The sequence below is a fragment of the Bradysia coprophila genome, chromosome IV (genome assembly GCF_014529535.1).
Source record: "Bradysia coprophila strain Holo2 chromosome IV, BU_Bcop_v1, whole genome shotgun sequence".
Lineage (NCBI taxonomy): Eukaryota > Metazoa > Arthropoda > Insecta > Diptera > Sciaridae > Bradysia > Bradysia coprophila.
This window is the reverse complement of record NC_050738.1, coordinates 6,193,781-6,209,817: the sequence shown is the minus strand read 5'-3', so window position 1 is coordinate 6,209,817 and position 16,037 is coordinate 6,193,781. Positions and strand designations below refer to the sequence as shown.

Genomic DNA, 16,037 nt, shown 5'->3' with positions numbered 1-16,037 from the left:
GTAACCTCTCATACTTCTTTAGTAAGCTAGCAAGACTTCGCTTAGTCTAATTATGCCAACTCTTTGAATAAAAATATCGGCTGAGATCGAATAATTGTCCGCTGAGCTTTAACAAACCTCCGCTGAGCTTCGACAAACCTCTAATGAGGTCTAATAATTCTCCGCTAGGCTTCAGTAAGAGTCCGTCAGACCTTAGCACGTTGTAGTAACGCAATGAAGCTAAGCGAACACTCAATAAGCATCAGTGGATGCCTAATAATTGTTGCTATGATTTAATAAGACTCCACTTAGCTTTGGCAGATCTCCGCTGAGTGTCCGATTAGCTCCATTAAGCCTTCCTGAAACTTCCTTAGGCCTAACGGACACTTCCTGAAGCCTAGCGGAGAACTATTAGAGCTCAGCGGAGGTTTGTTAAAGCTCAGCGAAGAATTATTAGAGCTCAGCGGAGAATTATTCGACCTCAGCCGATATTTTTATTCAAAGAGGTGGCATAATTAGACTTCGCGAAGTCTTCTTAGCTTACTAAAGAGAAACGAACATTTATTTACGCTCAGTGCGAGAGGCTAAATTTTTAATAAATGCTCTCCCATCGTTGAAAGAATGTCCGCTGAGCTCTCGTAAAGCTTTAAAAAATGGTCGATGAGCATTATTAATAGTATACGCTACCCTTTGTCAACCGTTTCATGATTTTTATAATATGTCCGACACTTTTTTGAATGAAGATATTTTACCGCCGAAGTGAACACAGCAAACATTCATTCCAGTACTTATAGTAGCGGAGTGTCACAGTTGTGTCGAAATATTTTCTGTGTTTTGGTCGCGACAAAACAAAAAAAAACTTTTTGTTTTTGCATCGAATAAAAAGTGTTTTAGTGTTCAAATATGCCTTGGCGACCTAAAGAGACTATGCCCAAATACAATGGAAAGCATAAGAGGTGAGCTTCTTTGAATTTTTTCGGTGAATTTTTGTGATAAATTTTTGCATACATTTTCGGGAAACTGTCCTGTCATTTCCCAATGACGGGCCTTAACTCGAGAAAAGTGGTCGGCAATAATTTGCACAAGAAACTTAAGTTTCTCAGACAAATTAGGGCAGTGTATGTCCGATTTCTTTTTTAAAACATTTGAACAACCCAAGAAATGTCACGTATTTCATAGGAATGTTAAAAATTCCACAATGAAAATGTTGGGGTACTATATATTGACGTCCTATTCTACGGGGTAGGGCTCGAGTTAACCTGATAAGCCATTTTATCAGCATACGAATCCCTATCTAAAAATCAAATGTTTTCCCTAACTTCCACGAACAAGAATTGTTAGCGAAATATTTGAGTTGATAATTTACGTTACCTTGGCGTATTATATGAGAATGGATTCATTCATAATCTTCAAATATCCTTCGGTATTTTATGAACCATAATTTCAAAATAGTTAATAACACAAATTTCATTTAATCACCTGAACCATATCATTTATAATAACATTCATCTACCATATCATCTAAAGCATGGTAGATGCAAATGACTGTAATAAAGTGGTACGACGTTGCTGCGAACGAACTGAGATGAATCGAAACTGGGCGATTATAATATGCGCAAAGATTTAAAAAGTCTAAGACTTCTATATAAAGGCGGTCGTATTATATTATATATACATCGAATAATCGTAGTATAATCGTTAAGACGAACATAACATCATCTGCATACCCTGACCAATAAAGAATTTATAATATTGGATCGATCCGTACGAATGGGATTTACACTGTTAGAATATTTCGTTTAGATTTTATTATTTAGATGAAGTATACTCTTCAAACCATGCAGAACGTTTGTATAGTGCGAGATGATTGGAAAAAAAAATCTTTTGAAAGCAGAGCAGAAAAGACATTGACAGTGTAATCGAACTAATATTTAACTACCTCACGAATTTTCATTAATCCAATTACGAGATAAGCTCTAGCTGACCAAAGTTCGTCTCATAACTTTAATAACTTTAATTTCTGCTTTCAATATTCTCAATATCTGCACGGCCGTTGTTGCAACAGCAGACAGGATTTTGCATTATTACAAACGCCCTATAAATTTGATTATATTTTGCATCTCCTCCACCTTTAATTTGTTATTATTTACACGATATGCGTACATACTGTGAGTTATATATGGAAACTGGAAATGTATTTCACGAGAATAAGACAAATAATAAAGACCAATAATGGAGAGTACGTATACACACTGCGGAGCGTTTCCAGTAGATTTTAGGTAAATGTTTCTCATCGTAGCAAGTGAATCGCGAATCAGGTTTAGGATTGTAATTTAGTCATTACAGAAATTAAATGATTTCTTTGCCAAGGTCTTTCTTTCGACAATAAAAATGTTGGTTGATTGCGATTGCGAGCACAGTGCAAATGTTAACGTAAATACAATTAGCAGTCAATGTGAAAGGATAGAATGTAAAAAAAGAAACAATACCAACCGAACCGAATAACAACAAAAGAATATATGAAAAAAACACACCAATAAAACAAAGTTTTAAAATAACAATGCTGTAAGTCATATCGAGGCAGTTTTAATAAATTAATTCCGAGACAGAAAATGTAATGATCATTTTTATCTCAAGCAATATGCGAAATGAGTAAAATTAAGATCCATTATTGTTCCTAATTGTTAAAATAAATCAAAGTGCTACAGATGTAAATTTCCAATTTAGCTTTTTTTTCTGCCCTCTTCAAACGTTATACAAAGAACGTATAATGAAGTTAAATAACACATGAAAGTATTTTATGTTCAATCTTCAAGAAAGTCAACTCAAAAGATCTGAATATTATTACCATGCCTTTATGATAGTAATTATAATCACATTAGGTGTTTATTGCTCTCGTTTTTTTTTTCAAGTCAAACATAATCGCGGATCTGTGAATAATTTTTTTTTGTTTCTTAATATTTTTTTGCATGTTAAGAAGAATAAAGATTAAAATTAACATGCAACAAATCGTGGCAAAGAAACATTTCTTATGTCTTACGTTGGAAATAATATTCGATTTTAATTTAGATCATCAAACTTACCGTATTGCTTTTCTCGCATTTCGATATCGGTTGTTACTGCAAAGGAAAAGAATTTAAATTAGTAATTACGTTGGGTAATCCAGACAAGTTATTTCTAATCGATGCAACTCATGATTCTAAGCAAAAAGTTGTTCTACGGTATGACTCCCAAATTAACCGATTTTTTATAGGTAAGTAAACTTTGAAACCTACAGCCGTCCATAAAAAATTGCGAAGTAGCGGACCCACATCTTCGATTTTACACTGTTCATGAAAAACATATAGTTCCAGCTGTCGGGCAGCTCAAAAAAATTCTCTCTTTTCATGGTTACAAACACTGAGAAAAACGTTGACAGTTCTGTCCCCAGTCCCCAGGTAATGTAATTTTTCGTATAAAAATCACATTACCTGTGACAGGTAATGCTGTTTTTGTATGAGAAATTACATTACCTGGGGAAAGATTATCTGAAAAGTTTTTTGTCAGTGAACGGCCTCAGTCCAGTTTTAACCAGCTGACAAAATTCGGTGCAGTACGAGTGTCATAATTATGGCCAAATCAATTTTATAAAATAATTTAGTGACACACCGTAGAAGAACTTATTGTTTAGAACGATAGAGAGAATAATACAAGGCTTATTTTGGGGAATTTTGAATCTAAAAAAATCCGAATCATTCGGAAAGTTTCCGAATTATTCGGAATGTTTCCGAATTATTCGGAATGTTTCTGAATTATTCGGAATGTTTCTGAATTATTCGGAAATTTTTCCGAATTATTCAGAATTTCATTCTCTAACATTCTTAACATTCTCTAAAATGAGTACTGTTGTAAACTTGGCTCTGCTGTCAACACAAAAATTACAACAACGCAGGTTTGGAATTCACATTCAAGACAAACATCAAAACCCTAAGAATCAGTAACGATTACAGGCTTTTGATTCGGTCGCGCATACGACGACGCCAACAACCTCAAATGTGTCTTATTCAATTTCCCTGATAGATAAAACGTCCAAAAGTTACAAATTTCTTCACGCAGAATGACAGGCGGTCATGTAGTTCTGCTTTCCGAGATACCTCGACCTATTATCGTAGCTAGATCACAGACGAGACGAGATTTTGTGTAATGTGTGTGATGAGATGGGAGATAGAATAGGATCACTAGATCTTTGACGGTCTAGCGCAGACCATCTCAGCCTGATAAATCATAACTTTGTGGATACTATCACTATCGACTAAAAATTTTGTCAATAGGTGAGGATTCTATTTTAAGACTGCTCCTCCAACAGCTTATGTACGCGGTAGGCACCTTTACAATAATGTGACTATGTGATGAGTCACTCTAAAACCTTGATAAAATTGAAAGGCTCGGACATTTATACTTAACGGTGCTCATTCTGCCCACACTGTCAATAACCATAATAATGAGTTATGAAATTTGTAATTCACATCTAAATTTATCTGACGACCGGGCGGTGATTATTATGAAATTCATTCAACCTTTTGTTTACCTCGATTTCTGTTACACCTCGGCAACCCATTTCTTTCGAAGTAGGTAACTAATACGTTCCATTGCATAATAAATTTGCAAATTATTTGAAACGTAACATCTGTCTAATTAAAATAATCAACCAGCAAAAACAAAAACAACAAAAAAAAATATCAAATAAAATTTCGACAAAAAGATAGGTACACCAAATTACCCAGATCCATATCACAAAAACATTTTATTTCTCACATTAAAGTCTTGTAATATCCAAACAACAAACATATTTACAAAGGTGAGGAAGTGAGTGACAAAAATGCGTTTGAATACAACGCACAGCGTTTTACATACTTGTATGTACATTTTGATCAAGCTATGGTAAAAATCTGATACATTCCTCGCTATACCTGTTGGTTACACACAGACAATTTCTGTTATATGTAAAATCGTCGACCCAACATTTTCGGTTAATTATTTTTTTTTTTGTTTTTACTTAATTTCCGATAGCAATTTACAAGTTTCTTAATGATGATTGGGCAATTTTCTAAGTAATTTTTTTTTTCCTTTTCTCTAAATTTTAATATTTTTCATACAATTGTGTGATGGTCAAAAGAAACGCGACATTTGTTTCAACATCAACATTATTATATTTTCGGTTATGAAGAAGAATTATACAGACAAAAAATGTATGCAAATTAGCGTCGACGAGAATTTAATTTGTCTTTCCTTCTTCTGTTCGCGTTGTGTGAAGTTAGGCTTGGAAGCGATTTAAATTGATTGTTTTGTGTTTTGATATTTCGTTCTTAAAGCGAGCGGGTCCGCAACAACAACAAAAATGATTAATGACATGCAACAATTTATAATGTTTTCGTAGTGCTATTGAAAGTACGAATGAATCATTTATTCGGCTGTGAACAAATTTAATTCAACGGTGGAAAGTACTTTGTCCGGAGAGAAAAAAAAAACTGTTTTTTAACTCGTCCACCAATTGTGTACCCACATTTATGTTCATTCACTTAATCTTACACGCGTACTACCATACTTAAAATAAAGACCAATCTTTCACTCCATACACTATACGCATTAAGGCAACATGCCCATATTGTTAACATCTAAATTAAGTGCTATAATCACAGCTTTAAAAACCCATCGAAACTTCATACGATAAAAAAACTCTTTTCTTCTCCTGGCGTACGATAAAAAAAGGGTTTATAAAATATGCACCCTAAATCGTTTCTTTTTTTTCTCTTCTTCTCCGTTCTATGAAACATTGAAAACGCGCCCTTTATCTCTTCCACTGATCGGGGGTCTCGGTTCTATAATAAGAAAATTGAAGTAAATGCATTTACAGCATCTCTCTTCCCATATATGTGTATAAAAAACCCCTTTAATACACTGTGTGGCATGATGTATGAAGTCGTGACATATGAGTTTCTTTAAAGATCATGTCATCTGTCTGTTTACAAGCGGTTTAAGGTGTTTTATGTGGTACATCAGCCATAATATAAAAAAATGAGATAATATAAATTGGGTGTTAAATAACATCGATATAAACATTGTGCCGCTACAATGATGACGATTAATGTTATGATTAATTTCAATTTCGGTTTAGCGCGTGCATCATTGGGGAGTTATTGAAAATGTTGGGTTTAGTTAATCGATTCGATTGTCTGTCGTATTGGGTTACGATCATTTGAAATAGTTCGCCTTTAGTACAGAATAGCTTCTCAAAATGGTATCAACTGGAAAGGGTGTTGGAACGCAGAACGATACCTCTTCAGAATTTCAGATAGAGTTTGTGGATCGTCAATTGACTCATTCATCCAATCATTGTCATAGTAGATTGGATGCTGCGAAAGTAATTAATTACAAGGAAACAATTTGAAAGAAAATTCACTCGTGTGTTTTTGAACAACAAGCTTCGGTTACTATCGCCTTTGGCTCGACATTACAAGCTCTACACTTGTCGAAAAACGGTTGCCGAAGCAAGTCGCTCAAAAACACACGAGTGATTCTGCGAGTATCACAAAGTTGTTTCAAAAGTAATGAAGTACTTATCACTGCTAAGTTAGCAGCATCCAATGTATTCTGGTTTACTACCTGCGCCAAACGAAAGTTGATTTCCACATTGGACTAACCCAAAAAAATATTTTCGCAGGTGGAAAATTGCTATGTAATGGTCAACTTCCGTATGGGTAGGCAATACCCTCTCTAGGAAACAAACTTCGTTTTGACGCTGTTAAAATACCAGCCTATTCCGTTGTTTTAGTATGTAAAATGCAAAGGCTACGTTCGTAGAGGTCGTAAAAATTTAAATAAACTAAAATCAAAGCCAGCAAAACGAACAACCAAAAATGCCCTTACCTTCTTCTTCGTGTTTGTCGTACGGTGGTGAATCTTCGGTTCTATAAAATTGACGATATAATTGATGTCTTGTGGATGTTTTAAATTTGGACATGGTAAAATCCAACGGTTGATCGGTGGTGCCTGCTGCACTGTGATTGTGGTCTAATGCCACACCATGTGAACTTCTTTGTGCAACCAGCAAAGGCATAATGTACTTAACCAACAGTTGTGGAAATTTTTTGTTTTCTTTTTTCGATATTTTTGTTTGTTTTCCGTTTTTATACAAAAGTGATTCACTTGTTTGCACTTGATTTGTTTGTTTTAATAACTTTTTGTGGTGAAACCTGTGGCACAAAGGTACATCTGAAAGTAGGCAATAGTGGAGAAATGGAAATTATTGTCAGTCCTGAGTTTAAGTCAGTAATTTAAGTTGTTAAATCTGTAATAGGTGGTTCAGCACAGAGACAGATCAGTATTTGTGTAAAAGTCGATAGTCTGTCGAGTTCTCTTTAAAAATTTTTGTATCAACACAAACTAGCAGTTGTTCACATTTCAAACTGTTTCAGAAATCTTTATCTTTTAATATCAAATGGAATTTTTGACCTATACTGTTTTGCAATGACTTATCTCGACTCATTATATCCAAACAAAATTGACATTTTTTTTCTCTCCGTCATTTTCTGCTTATTTACAGTAAACTACGTTTTATTTGTTGAACTGGCGCAGTGAGGTTAACAAACAACAAATTCACACTTGAGATCTCGTATTGTAATTGAATGAAATCACATAACTATGAAATTATTGCATGCCATTCACATTATCTAGTGGTTTAACGAACATGAGTGTTATACCAAGACACAATTATGTCTGATAGTAGAAATCTGTATTAATAATAGCAAATGAAAAATCCAGCTATCGTTTGCGGCTGCATGTCTGTTCGGTCTATAGGTATTTAATGGATTTAATTTGAGTAATTTGCTTTAATGTGTGAGGAGGACGACACTACTAATCTACGGCTGAATATACAATGGAAACCGAAATTCGATTTAGCATTCCCTCTGAGATCACATTCTTATCACAGCACAGTAATGCGGTGCCCCTGCCGCATTACGCAATTTTAAACATGTTGAGCGTACGATGAAGATAATGTACGTGAGAAAGCGCCTCAATTTCCACGAAATCCTTTCATTTCGCTCGGCATTTTGAAACAATGCGGTAGGTCTAAGACCTCCTTTCATCTTCCCACATCTAAATCGACAAAACAAATCAAAAAGACATTTACTTCCCGGAACGGAACTAATTCCCTAAACACACTCAACCAATTTATACATTCAGATGGAGAGAAAAAAAAACTTATTTATCTACACTCCAACCAATTTACACTCCCAACCAGAAGCCACAAGACCGCATCATTTCCAAATCGGACCCAAAGAGTTAAAAGATTTTTTTTTATTTATTAAATCCAATTTCACAGCTAACTATTTCGCGCGATTATAAAACATTTTCATTCATAAAAATTGGTTTTAATCGTTAATGAAAAAAACACGACATCCAACTGTGAATACGGTTTAATACCCTGCCGATGGTCGATTTTTGTCTTCGTCTAATCGCGTGTTAATCATCGCGTACTGTCATTGATCAAAATTCTGGCTACATAATTCATGTATAATAATCATCATCGAACGTATACGAGAGGAAAAAAAATGGTTCAAAACAGAAATCTTAAAAATATAACGGCGGTGTGACTATACCTATATGTGGTGTTATGTGGCATGTTTGGCGGTGAGGAAGGACAACAAAAAAACGAACGTTAGAAAAGTTCTTTGTGTATGCAAAATGGATTTAATAAAAATTAATTTCATAAAAATAATTATTTTAATCATCAGTAAAGTGAATAATTTAATGGAACATTTCATTTTGATACGCCCGCTGTGCTATTCGATGTTTTTTCAAATTGTGAACATTGTGTGTGTGTGATGTTATTTTAAGGTTTCGGAATTTTGTTAAGTGTAATCGGGAAGCGATTTACTGTTTACGAAAATGATCAAACATCGTGGGCGGTTTTGTTTGATGATATTAGATTTAAATTTTCTGATAAAAGCAGAAAGAATTCGATTTACTCTAATGACATAGATGGTCTTGGCTGATGAAATAGTTGGTTTTTTTTGTTCGGTTTTGTGAGTCAATCAAGGGAACAATACACACCCGGACGTTTTACAAAATTATTCTGCATGGTATGTTGTTAACACGGAACTATTGAAATTTAATAAACGAAGAGTGGTAACAGTATTATTGTGGTAATAAGTCTTCACAGAGAGAAGTCTCGATTTATTAGATAGATTAAAGCATTTTTTGTGACAAAATAAATCAAAATAAAATCTATTTCGTTCGTAATAGTTATTTATGACATCGAGTGCCTGCGGCCTCGTGTGACAATTACACATCTAGTACCTAATAGAGAACTTTTCACCGAGTTTCACACAACGTTTCATGCAACAGAGGCATCCACAGCGTGCTGATTTGGCACATTATGATGCTGAGTTGTATAAAATTGTTTTTGCAATCGAATTTCCTGTAAAAAAAAAATCGATTTTCCCACTAATGGCAATTTGCAAAAAACAGGTGTTAAGACTGAGATTCTAACTAATTTTTGTCTAAATTTTTCAACACTTTTGGAAATATGAAGAAATCTGCGAAACAGGTTATATTACTTACATAGTAATGCTTTACTCATGTGGCAAAGCATGTGGAATGAGTAACACAAATTGTATTAAAATTGAGGACGCTTTCAACAGTTTCAAAATCTTAAAGAATATGTTAATTAGTGGACATAAATTCCTCTTGACTGTAGCAGCTACAGTGTAGCTACACATAGCAACGCGAAAAAGAACTTATTCAAATTCTTCTTTTGTTCTGATGTCACTTTAAAACATGTAAAACAAATGAAAAATTTGAATTACGTCTCGTTCGCGTCACTATGTGTAGCTGGAGTTAGGTTTCGAGCTGAAGTTACGTCCTTCAATCATAGGTAGATGGCGAAAATTTGTAAAATAATGACAATACGAAGCGTGCATAGTAAGACAAAAAATAGTTTAATGAACAGTGGCAACAATAATTAACGAGACACTCTCTCATATATGAATATTAACATCTGCTATATTTTTAGCATAACTCTCGTGGATGTACTGACACCAGCCAGTACGTATATTCTACCTGCAGGTCTTTACTTTTGAAAGCTTTTTGCAGAAAATAAATTTTGTTCGAAAAAGTGGAAGATATGTTTTCCCTAGATTTGAAAGACGAATCCAACAAGTTATCACATATTAAAATCGGAGACCACTTGTTCCCAAAGTTAATAAAATCATCTGAAGTTTCGGCAATTTGACTCTTAAATGCAGAAATGAAACATGTCAAATTAACGAATCAACCGCAAATGCATCCCCTTTTACACTGAAAAATACGTGCATATCATTCGGCGAGAGAGACTGGTGCGTTCGCGGTCTGTGGTATGCAAAACGCGGAACATTCGGTGATAGCGTTATTGAATTTTTCCGTGAAGTGAAATTAGACAATTCGTTCCTCAAGCAGTTGTCCAAAAGTGTTTTTACAAAGACTATATCCATATAATTAATAATCATATCTATGACTCTTGACGTAGCCACCTTTGAGTTTTGTAAAAAGGTTAATTGAATTCGACTTTGTGTTTGTAACGACGATGTCCATTGGATTGATCAATATGCTGTGTAAATTAAGCAACAAATGTTATGTAAGCAGCACCTTTTATGTTAAATAAATAATTCTCTCAAGAATGAAATTTCATTGATTTTGCTCCGTTTCAAATACGCTGACGAGATGTCAGTAGAAGTTTTTTTTAATAGTTTAAAACAAAAACCAGCAAAAGCCTATGTGAATTTCACATTGTGAAACGGATCAAATGAACGAGATTTCATTTTTCGTATAACTTGCTAATGTGACGTGTTGTGTTTCGAGACTAAACATATAACAAAACTGATGCTGAACAAATGAAGTAAAAGACTTTGTGTCAAAAAGATGAATAAACATTCGAAGTACCAGATTCAATGATTATACAGTATATCAATATACTGAATTCTGTGACGCGTGTTATGTCAATTTTAAAGTTGTTTCGCTTACTATTTTGTAGCTCAGAGAGGTCAACGATTTGGTATTATTTTTATCACTTTTAGTCGAAATAATATGTGGTGAACTATATTGAAAATCGCGAGAATCAATCATGTATCGCAGTTCCTATTAACATCGTACACATAAAACATCTAGTTAATCTCACTAATTAATTGTTAATTAACTTAGATCGACTTTAATTAAACAAACACTTCAACGTTCGCTCATGAATCAACACAACAGGACCAAATCAGGAATCATCAGTGATTCATCGAGTCGTTATTCGAACGAAATGTATCGCAAAAGAAAAATTTTCATTCCATCACATGAGATCTAATTAAACATCAATAGCTCATTAGCGTTTTAACTCTCTATCGTCTTTAAACAAATTGTTCTATAAAAGGTATGAGTATGACAAATACGAGATATGATATCTTTCTTGTATTCAATTTATTATTTTTTTTCCTTTAATACTTTATCAATTTATAATGAAATTTTACGAAACAATTTTACATACGTCTTAATAAATAAATATTTTATTTACACAATTTGTTTATTAAGCAAGTCGGTTGATAATGATAACGATTTGAAGAATATATGTGAAAAAAAAATCACCTTAGCAGGTATATTGATATGTAATGTTTTTCAAGTGGAAAATGTAAGGTGAATTTGTATAATCATTTTTAATTTATTGAAAAATGTTAAATATTAATGAAGTCAAACAAAATGTGTATGAGCAAAGAGCGGCATTTCAAACTGATAAGACGATAAAATATATGTGTCGCTAGTCGCTATGGTGTTCAATAATAAAAAAATCATTTTTTTTTGTTGTGAAATGTATTAGAAATGTGTGTTAGTTTCAGAAATTGGGTCTTGATTTTTATATATACTTACACCAATAAAAAGACGAAAAATTAATTGAATTTGATTGATTTATTGAAGCCTAATGTTTTTTCGGTGGAAAAAATATGTCTATCTCTATGCACATTCGACGACGATGATTACATTAATAAATGAATAACATCTGCAAAATTGAATTGAATTATATTTGTTTCGAAAAGTCTTCGACATTTCTACCTGCTGATATCTTTAATTGATTAAATTGCCATTTTCAATACATAAAAGCCTTAAATGGAAACCTTTTTCTTTCTATATTTTCAAATCCCATAAATGAAACCGAAATTATATTTTTGTGCGTGCGACGGTGCGACATTTTAAATTATTGCCCATAGTTGTAGTACGGTCGGAAAAATCACCTGCCAAATCACAATTTTTTACTTTTATTATCTATCTGCTGTTATTTATAAAAATTTATAGAAACAACAAAGAAGAAGAACAAAAACCCGGTGTGTGTATTTGGATGGTAATTTAACATAACATTTTATGTGAAGATTCTTTTTCTTGCTTTGTTATTTACAGACACGTTCCATGCATCATGCATCGAATTTATAATATTGACCGAAAATGATTTTTTTTAAATGCTGCGAGTTTGGTTATAGAAACGTTGAGAGCACCTTTACTTCAACTCTAATATTAATTTATGTCATATCACTAATTAGCTTACTCAATTATTTTGGACACCCTTGAACTAAACCGTATGACTATATCATCTGTTACTGACATCGACGACAAAAATAACCGATCAGCCGTGACTGATGTAATCTTTTATAGTAAAATGTTTGTAAAAACAAATGAAGTAAAAGATTTCGTCTCAATTTATCGAAAATATTTCGATCAAAAGAAGTAAAAGATTTGATGACACTGGTGATGTAAACCGTTTGTGAAACGATAAGAAATTCGAGTAATAATGTTATATGATGGAATGAAAGGTTTACTTTTAGGGTTTATTTGTTTCATTTTCTAGATTCTGTTCATTCTGCACCGAGAACCAATGTGCCAAAACACTTTTTTACATAGCTTTCAAGTAATGGTCTTGTGAAGGTGTGATATGCAGATGTATTCTGATCAGCGATTCCAAAACCAATCGAACGATTTCTTTGCGTAACTCTAATTCATCTGTTAGCGAGAGCGACACCAAAAACAAACAATCATATCTAACTTTGACTCTCGAGTCTTATATAATTGCAAAACGTATGTCACAACAAACAAAGTGAAAGATTCTGCATCAAACATTGCAGATAACTTAAAGAACAACGAAGTAATAGATTGAACAGTTGTTTCGTGCTATGATTTTTGTTTGTTAAAGTTTGAAAAAAATAATGAGCAAAGGGGCAACCTCTTACAATGTCTTGAAGCATTCACTATAGAATTGCGTTCACAAATTTTCGACACGCAATACGAAAAAATTGACCAAATTTCAGTCAAATGATTCTATGATAAAGCGAAATTACATATCTAGCCTTCCTATATTTAGGCATCTCTTTGAAACGTTCCATTAAAATTTCTATATTTCTAAAGCTATCCGATCATTCACACGGTCATCTATCAAAAAATTAGTACGTAGTCTGCATATACGTTACTAGCGAAGCGCTACGTTTAGAAATATATACGATAAAAGCATTATGAATCATACGTTATGAGGTATCGCCGATACCGTATCGCAGGATGACCATTTAATTTCTTGGAAAGGCACTCAAAAATGATAAAAACTCATTACCGCTACTACGGCCATAAATAGAGCTTTCGATACAGTAAATCCTTAGTTCCCTAGGTATATTGTTTGTGTGGATCCATCATTGGAGGTTATTCTTAAATTTATTACTTTGAAATGAAAATACAAAAGACAACATGATCTACCTTTGTGAACATTTGCACAAAAATGAGCCATGGCTGCATGATAAAAGAAATGATTTAAATGATGCCTTGGCCAAAGATATGTTCAATGGGTCACAAAAATTTACACTAAGAATGAAATCATTTTTCCTTGATTAGTACTTATTTAGCCTGTTCTATCGTCAATATGAAACTATGTACTATGAAACTGTGTTTGGAATTTCATTAAATAATAGTTTCTGATTGAAAGAAACATCGAAGGAGGTGTCGAACTATATGCCAGGCTATCTCAAAGACCCAATGATTATAAATATGGTAGAAAAAGGTAACCAAATTTTGAATTTAAAAGTTGTGATCAATTGCACAAGAGTAGCTAGCACGGAGTGCTACTCACTGTCAATGGCTTTAGAAGAAAAGATTAAACTTTTGAATAAAAAAATTGAAGCAGCAAGAACGTTTAAACGTCACCCATAGGCTCGTGCGAAAAGACAAGTTTAAAAAATTTACAGATTCCGATGTCGCAGTCTTCATTAACACTGTCAACATTTTTATTATAGCAAATGAACTGCTGTCACCTTTCCCAATCGAAACATCTCGACACCATTTATTAATTACGATATTATCAGCTTTTAAAAGTCTTATCGACCGCGATGACGTGAAAATATCAAAACCACCAGTTTCCCATTCAAATGAGAAACTTATGAAGTTTGACCAGAAAAAACGAAGTTGTTAGAATTCCCTAAAGTATAACAAAAGGTTTCTATCCATGTGCTATCGACTTTTACTATTTATTATGTCTGTGCTGAAAATCCACCCAAACATACCAGAAAAAAAATTAGAAGTTTCGTTTTTTTTTTCTCTTTTCTTACCACAATAAGATTTTCCTTACACTGCAAAAATCGACATACAAAAAAAAATTGTGTATGGGTCAATGTTCCCATAATCATCAAATTAACAGCCACCATACACTAAAACTTTACTATGGGTTATACGTATAGATAGATGTAGGATACACCTCGGGATACACTATGAGAACAATCAAGAAAAGAACACGAACGAAGAAATGCCGTCACAAAAGCAAAAGCTCCGAAGAAAAGAAAATTAGCTAAAATCAATAAAACACTTTTCTTTTATTATATTTTCTTTGTGGAATGAAAGAAAATCAATGTCTGAAACGATTTAGACTATTTACGCGACGTATACATATAATACGGTATGGATACGTAACGGTTATACGATTTGTTTCTGAATTTTATATATTTTCCAACTAATTTTATCTTTTGAATAAATTTTTATTTATCAATCGAATAAGAAATTGTTTATTTTTCGACTGTATATTAGAATATTATCATCTCCAATTTTTTCGAACGTAAATTTTCTTAAGATTTTGATTTTTCTCCTTAGAATTGGATACCTTATTCACACACTATATTGCACATATCCCCGGAATCTAATTCGATTATTTAAATTCTATACAAGAAATATTCACATTCAAAAACACTTGATCCAATTGGAATTTTATTTTTGTATCTGTTCACACGTTAAACGTCAATCCCATTTCTTATTAGAATAATCCAAATGGCAGTTTCGCTAAAATCTTTACGTCTCTTTGACACATATTCATACACGAATTTTCTTGCCGAATAATTCCAAATAAAATTATCTAAATCTGCTAGTATACACAACAGTATTAACGAAAATCATAATTCGGACCGATAAAGCCGCCGCGTGGTTTTCATTTCTTCTTCCTCACATAAACTTCCGAACTGTTTTGTTCATCATCATTACACGACACATGCGTTTCGATCAAAATGTACAATGTTACTAAAAAGTTTACCTTCGTTATTGGTATTCGTTACCGCGTCGCCATCTCTTCGGTACCCCCCCGTTCGTTTACACTCCAGAAACATATATGCAAACTTCTTTATACCACACACCGTCCATCTAAACATCACTATACAAAACCAATTTTTAAATTTGAAAAAAAAAAATAAAATAAAATAAACGAGAATGGTGGGGGCTATGGCTGGCATCCAATCAGAATATTGTTTTTCTATAGGCGCGACACAGACTGCGCGTAAAGAATACACCGTTTCCGAGAGCTTTGAAATTGTGTGTATATGGACGGTATGGACGAAAAGGCAACGCAAGAGAGTAAAAGACGTTCGCTCTTTCTTTGTAAGAGCAAAATTTTCTTATTGAGATTTTTCGGATTGGAATCTACAAATATGTTAATGTTGTAGCCCGTAGAATGGGTTATTCGAGTAACGTTCGGCTATGTGCACATTGTACATTAC

At 33.4% G+C, this 16,037-nt stretch overlaps 1 protein-coding gene across 5 annotated transcripts in view; it reads right to left on the bottom strand.

The window, feature by feature from the left end:
- The window catches only part of LOC119066747 (POU domain protein 2-like), an 80,930-nt gene extending 65,225 nt beyond the window's left edge, over window positions 1-15,705 (bottom strand). For 3 of the 5 annotated variants that reach the window (XM_037169372.1, XM_037169373.1, XM_037169374.1), the window contains exons 1-3: window positions 15,578-15,705; window positions 6,886-7,230; window positions 3,063-3,098 (exon numbers count right to left, since the gene is read on the bottom strand). In XM_037169372.1, the coding sequence (XP_037025267.1) occupies window positions 3,063-3,098; window positions 6,886-7,230; window positions 15,578-15,692 (496 nt within the window). In that variant the 5' untranslated portion in view covers window positions 15,693-15,705. The other 2 variants (XM_037169376.1, XM_037169375.1) reach the window with 2 other exon arrangements.
- Between the last annotated feature and the right edge of the window lie 332 nt (window positions 15,706-16,037).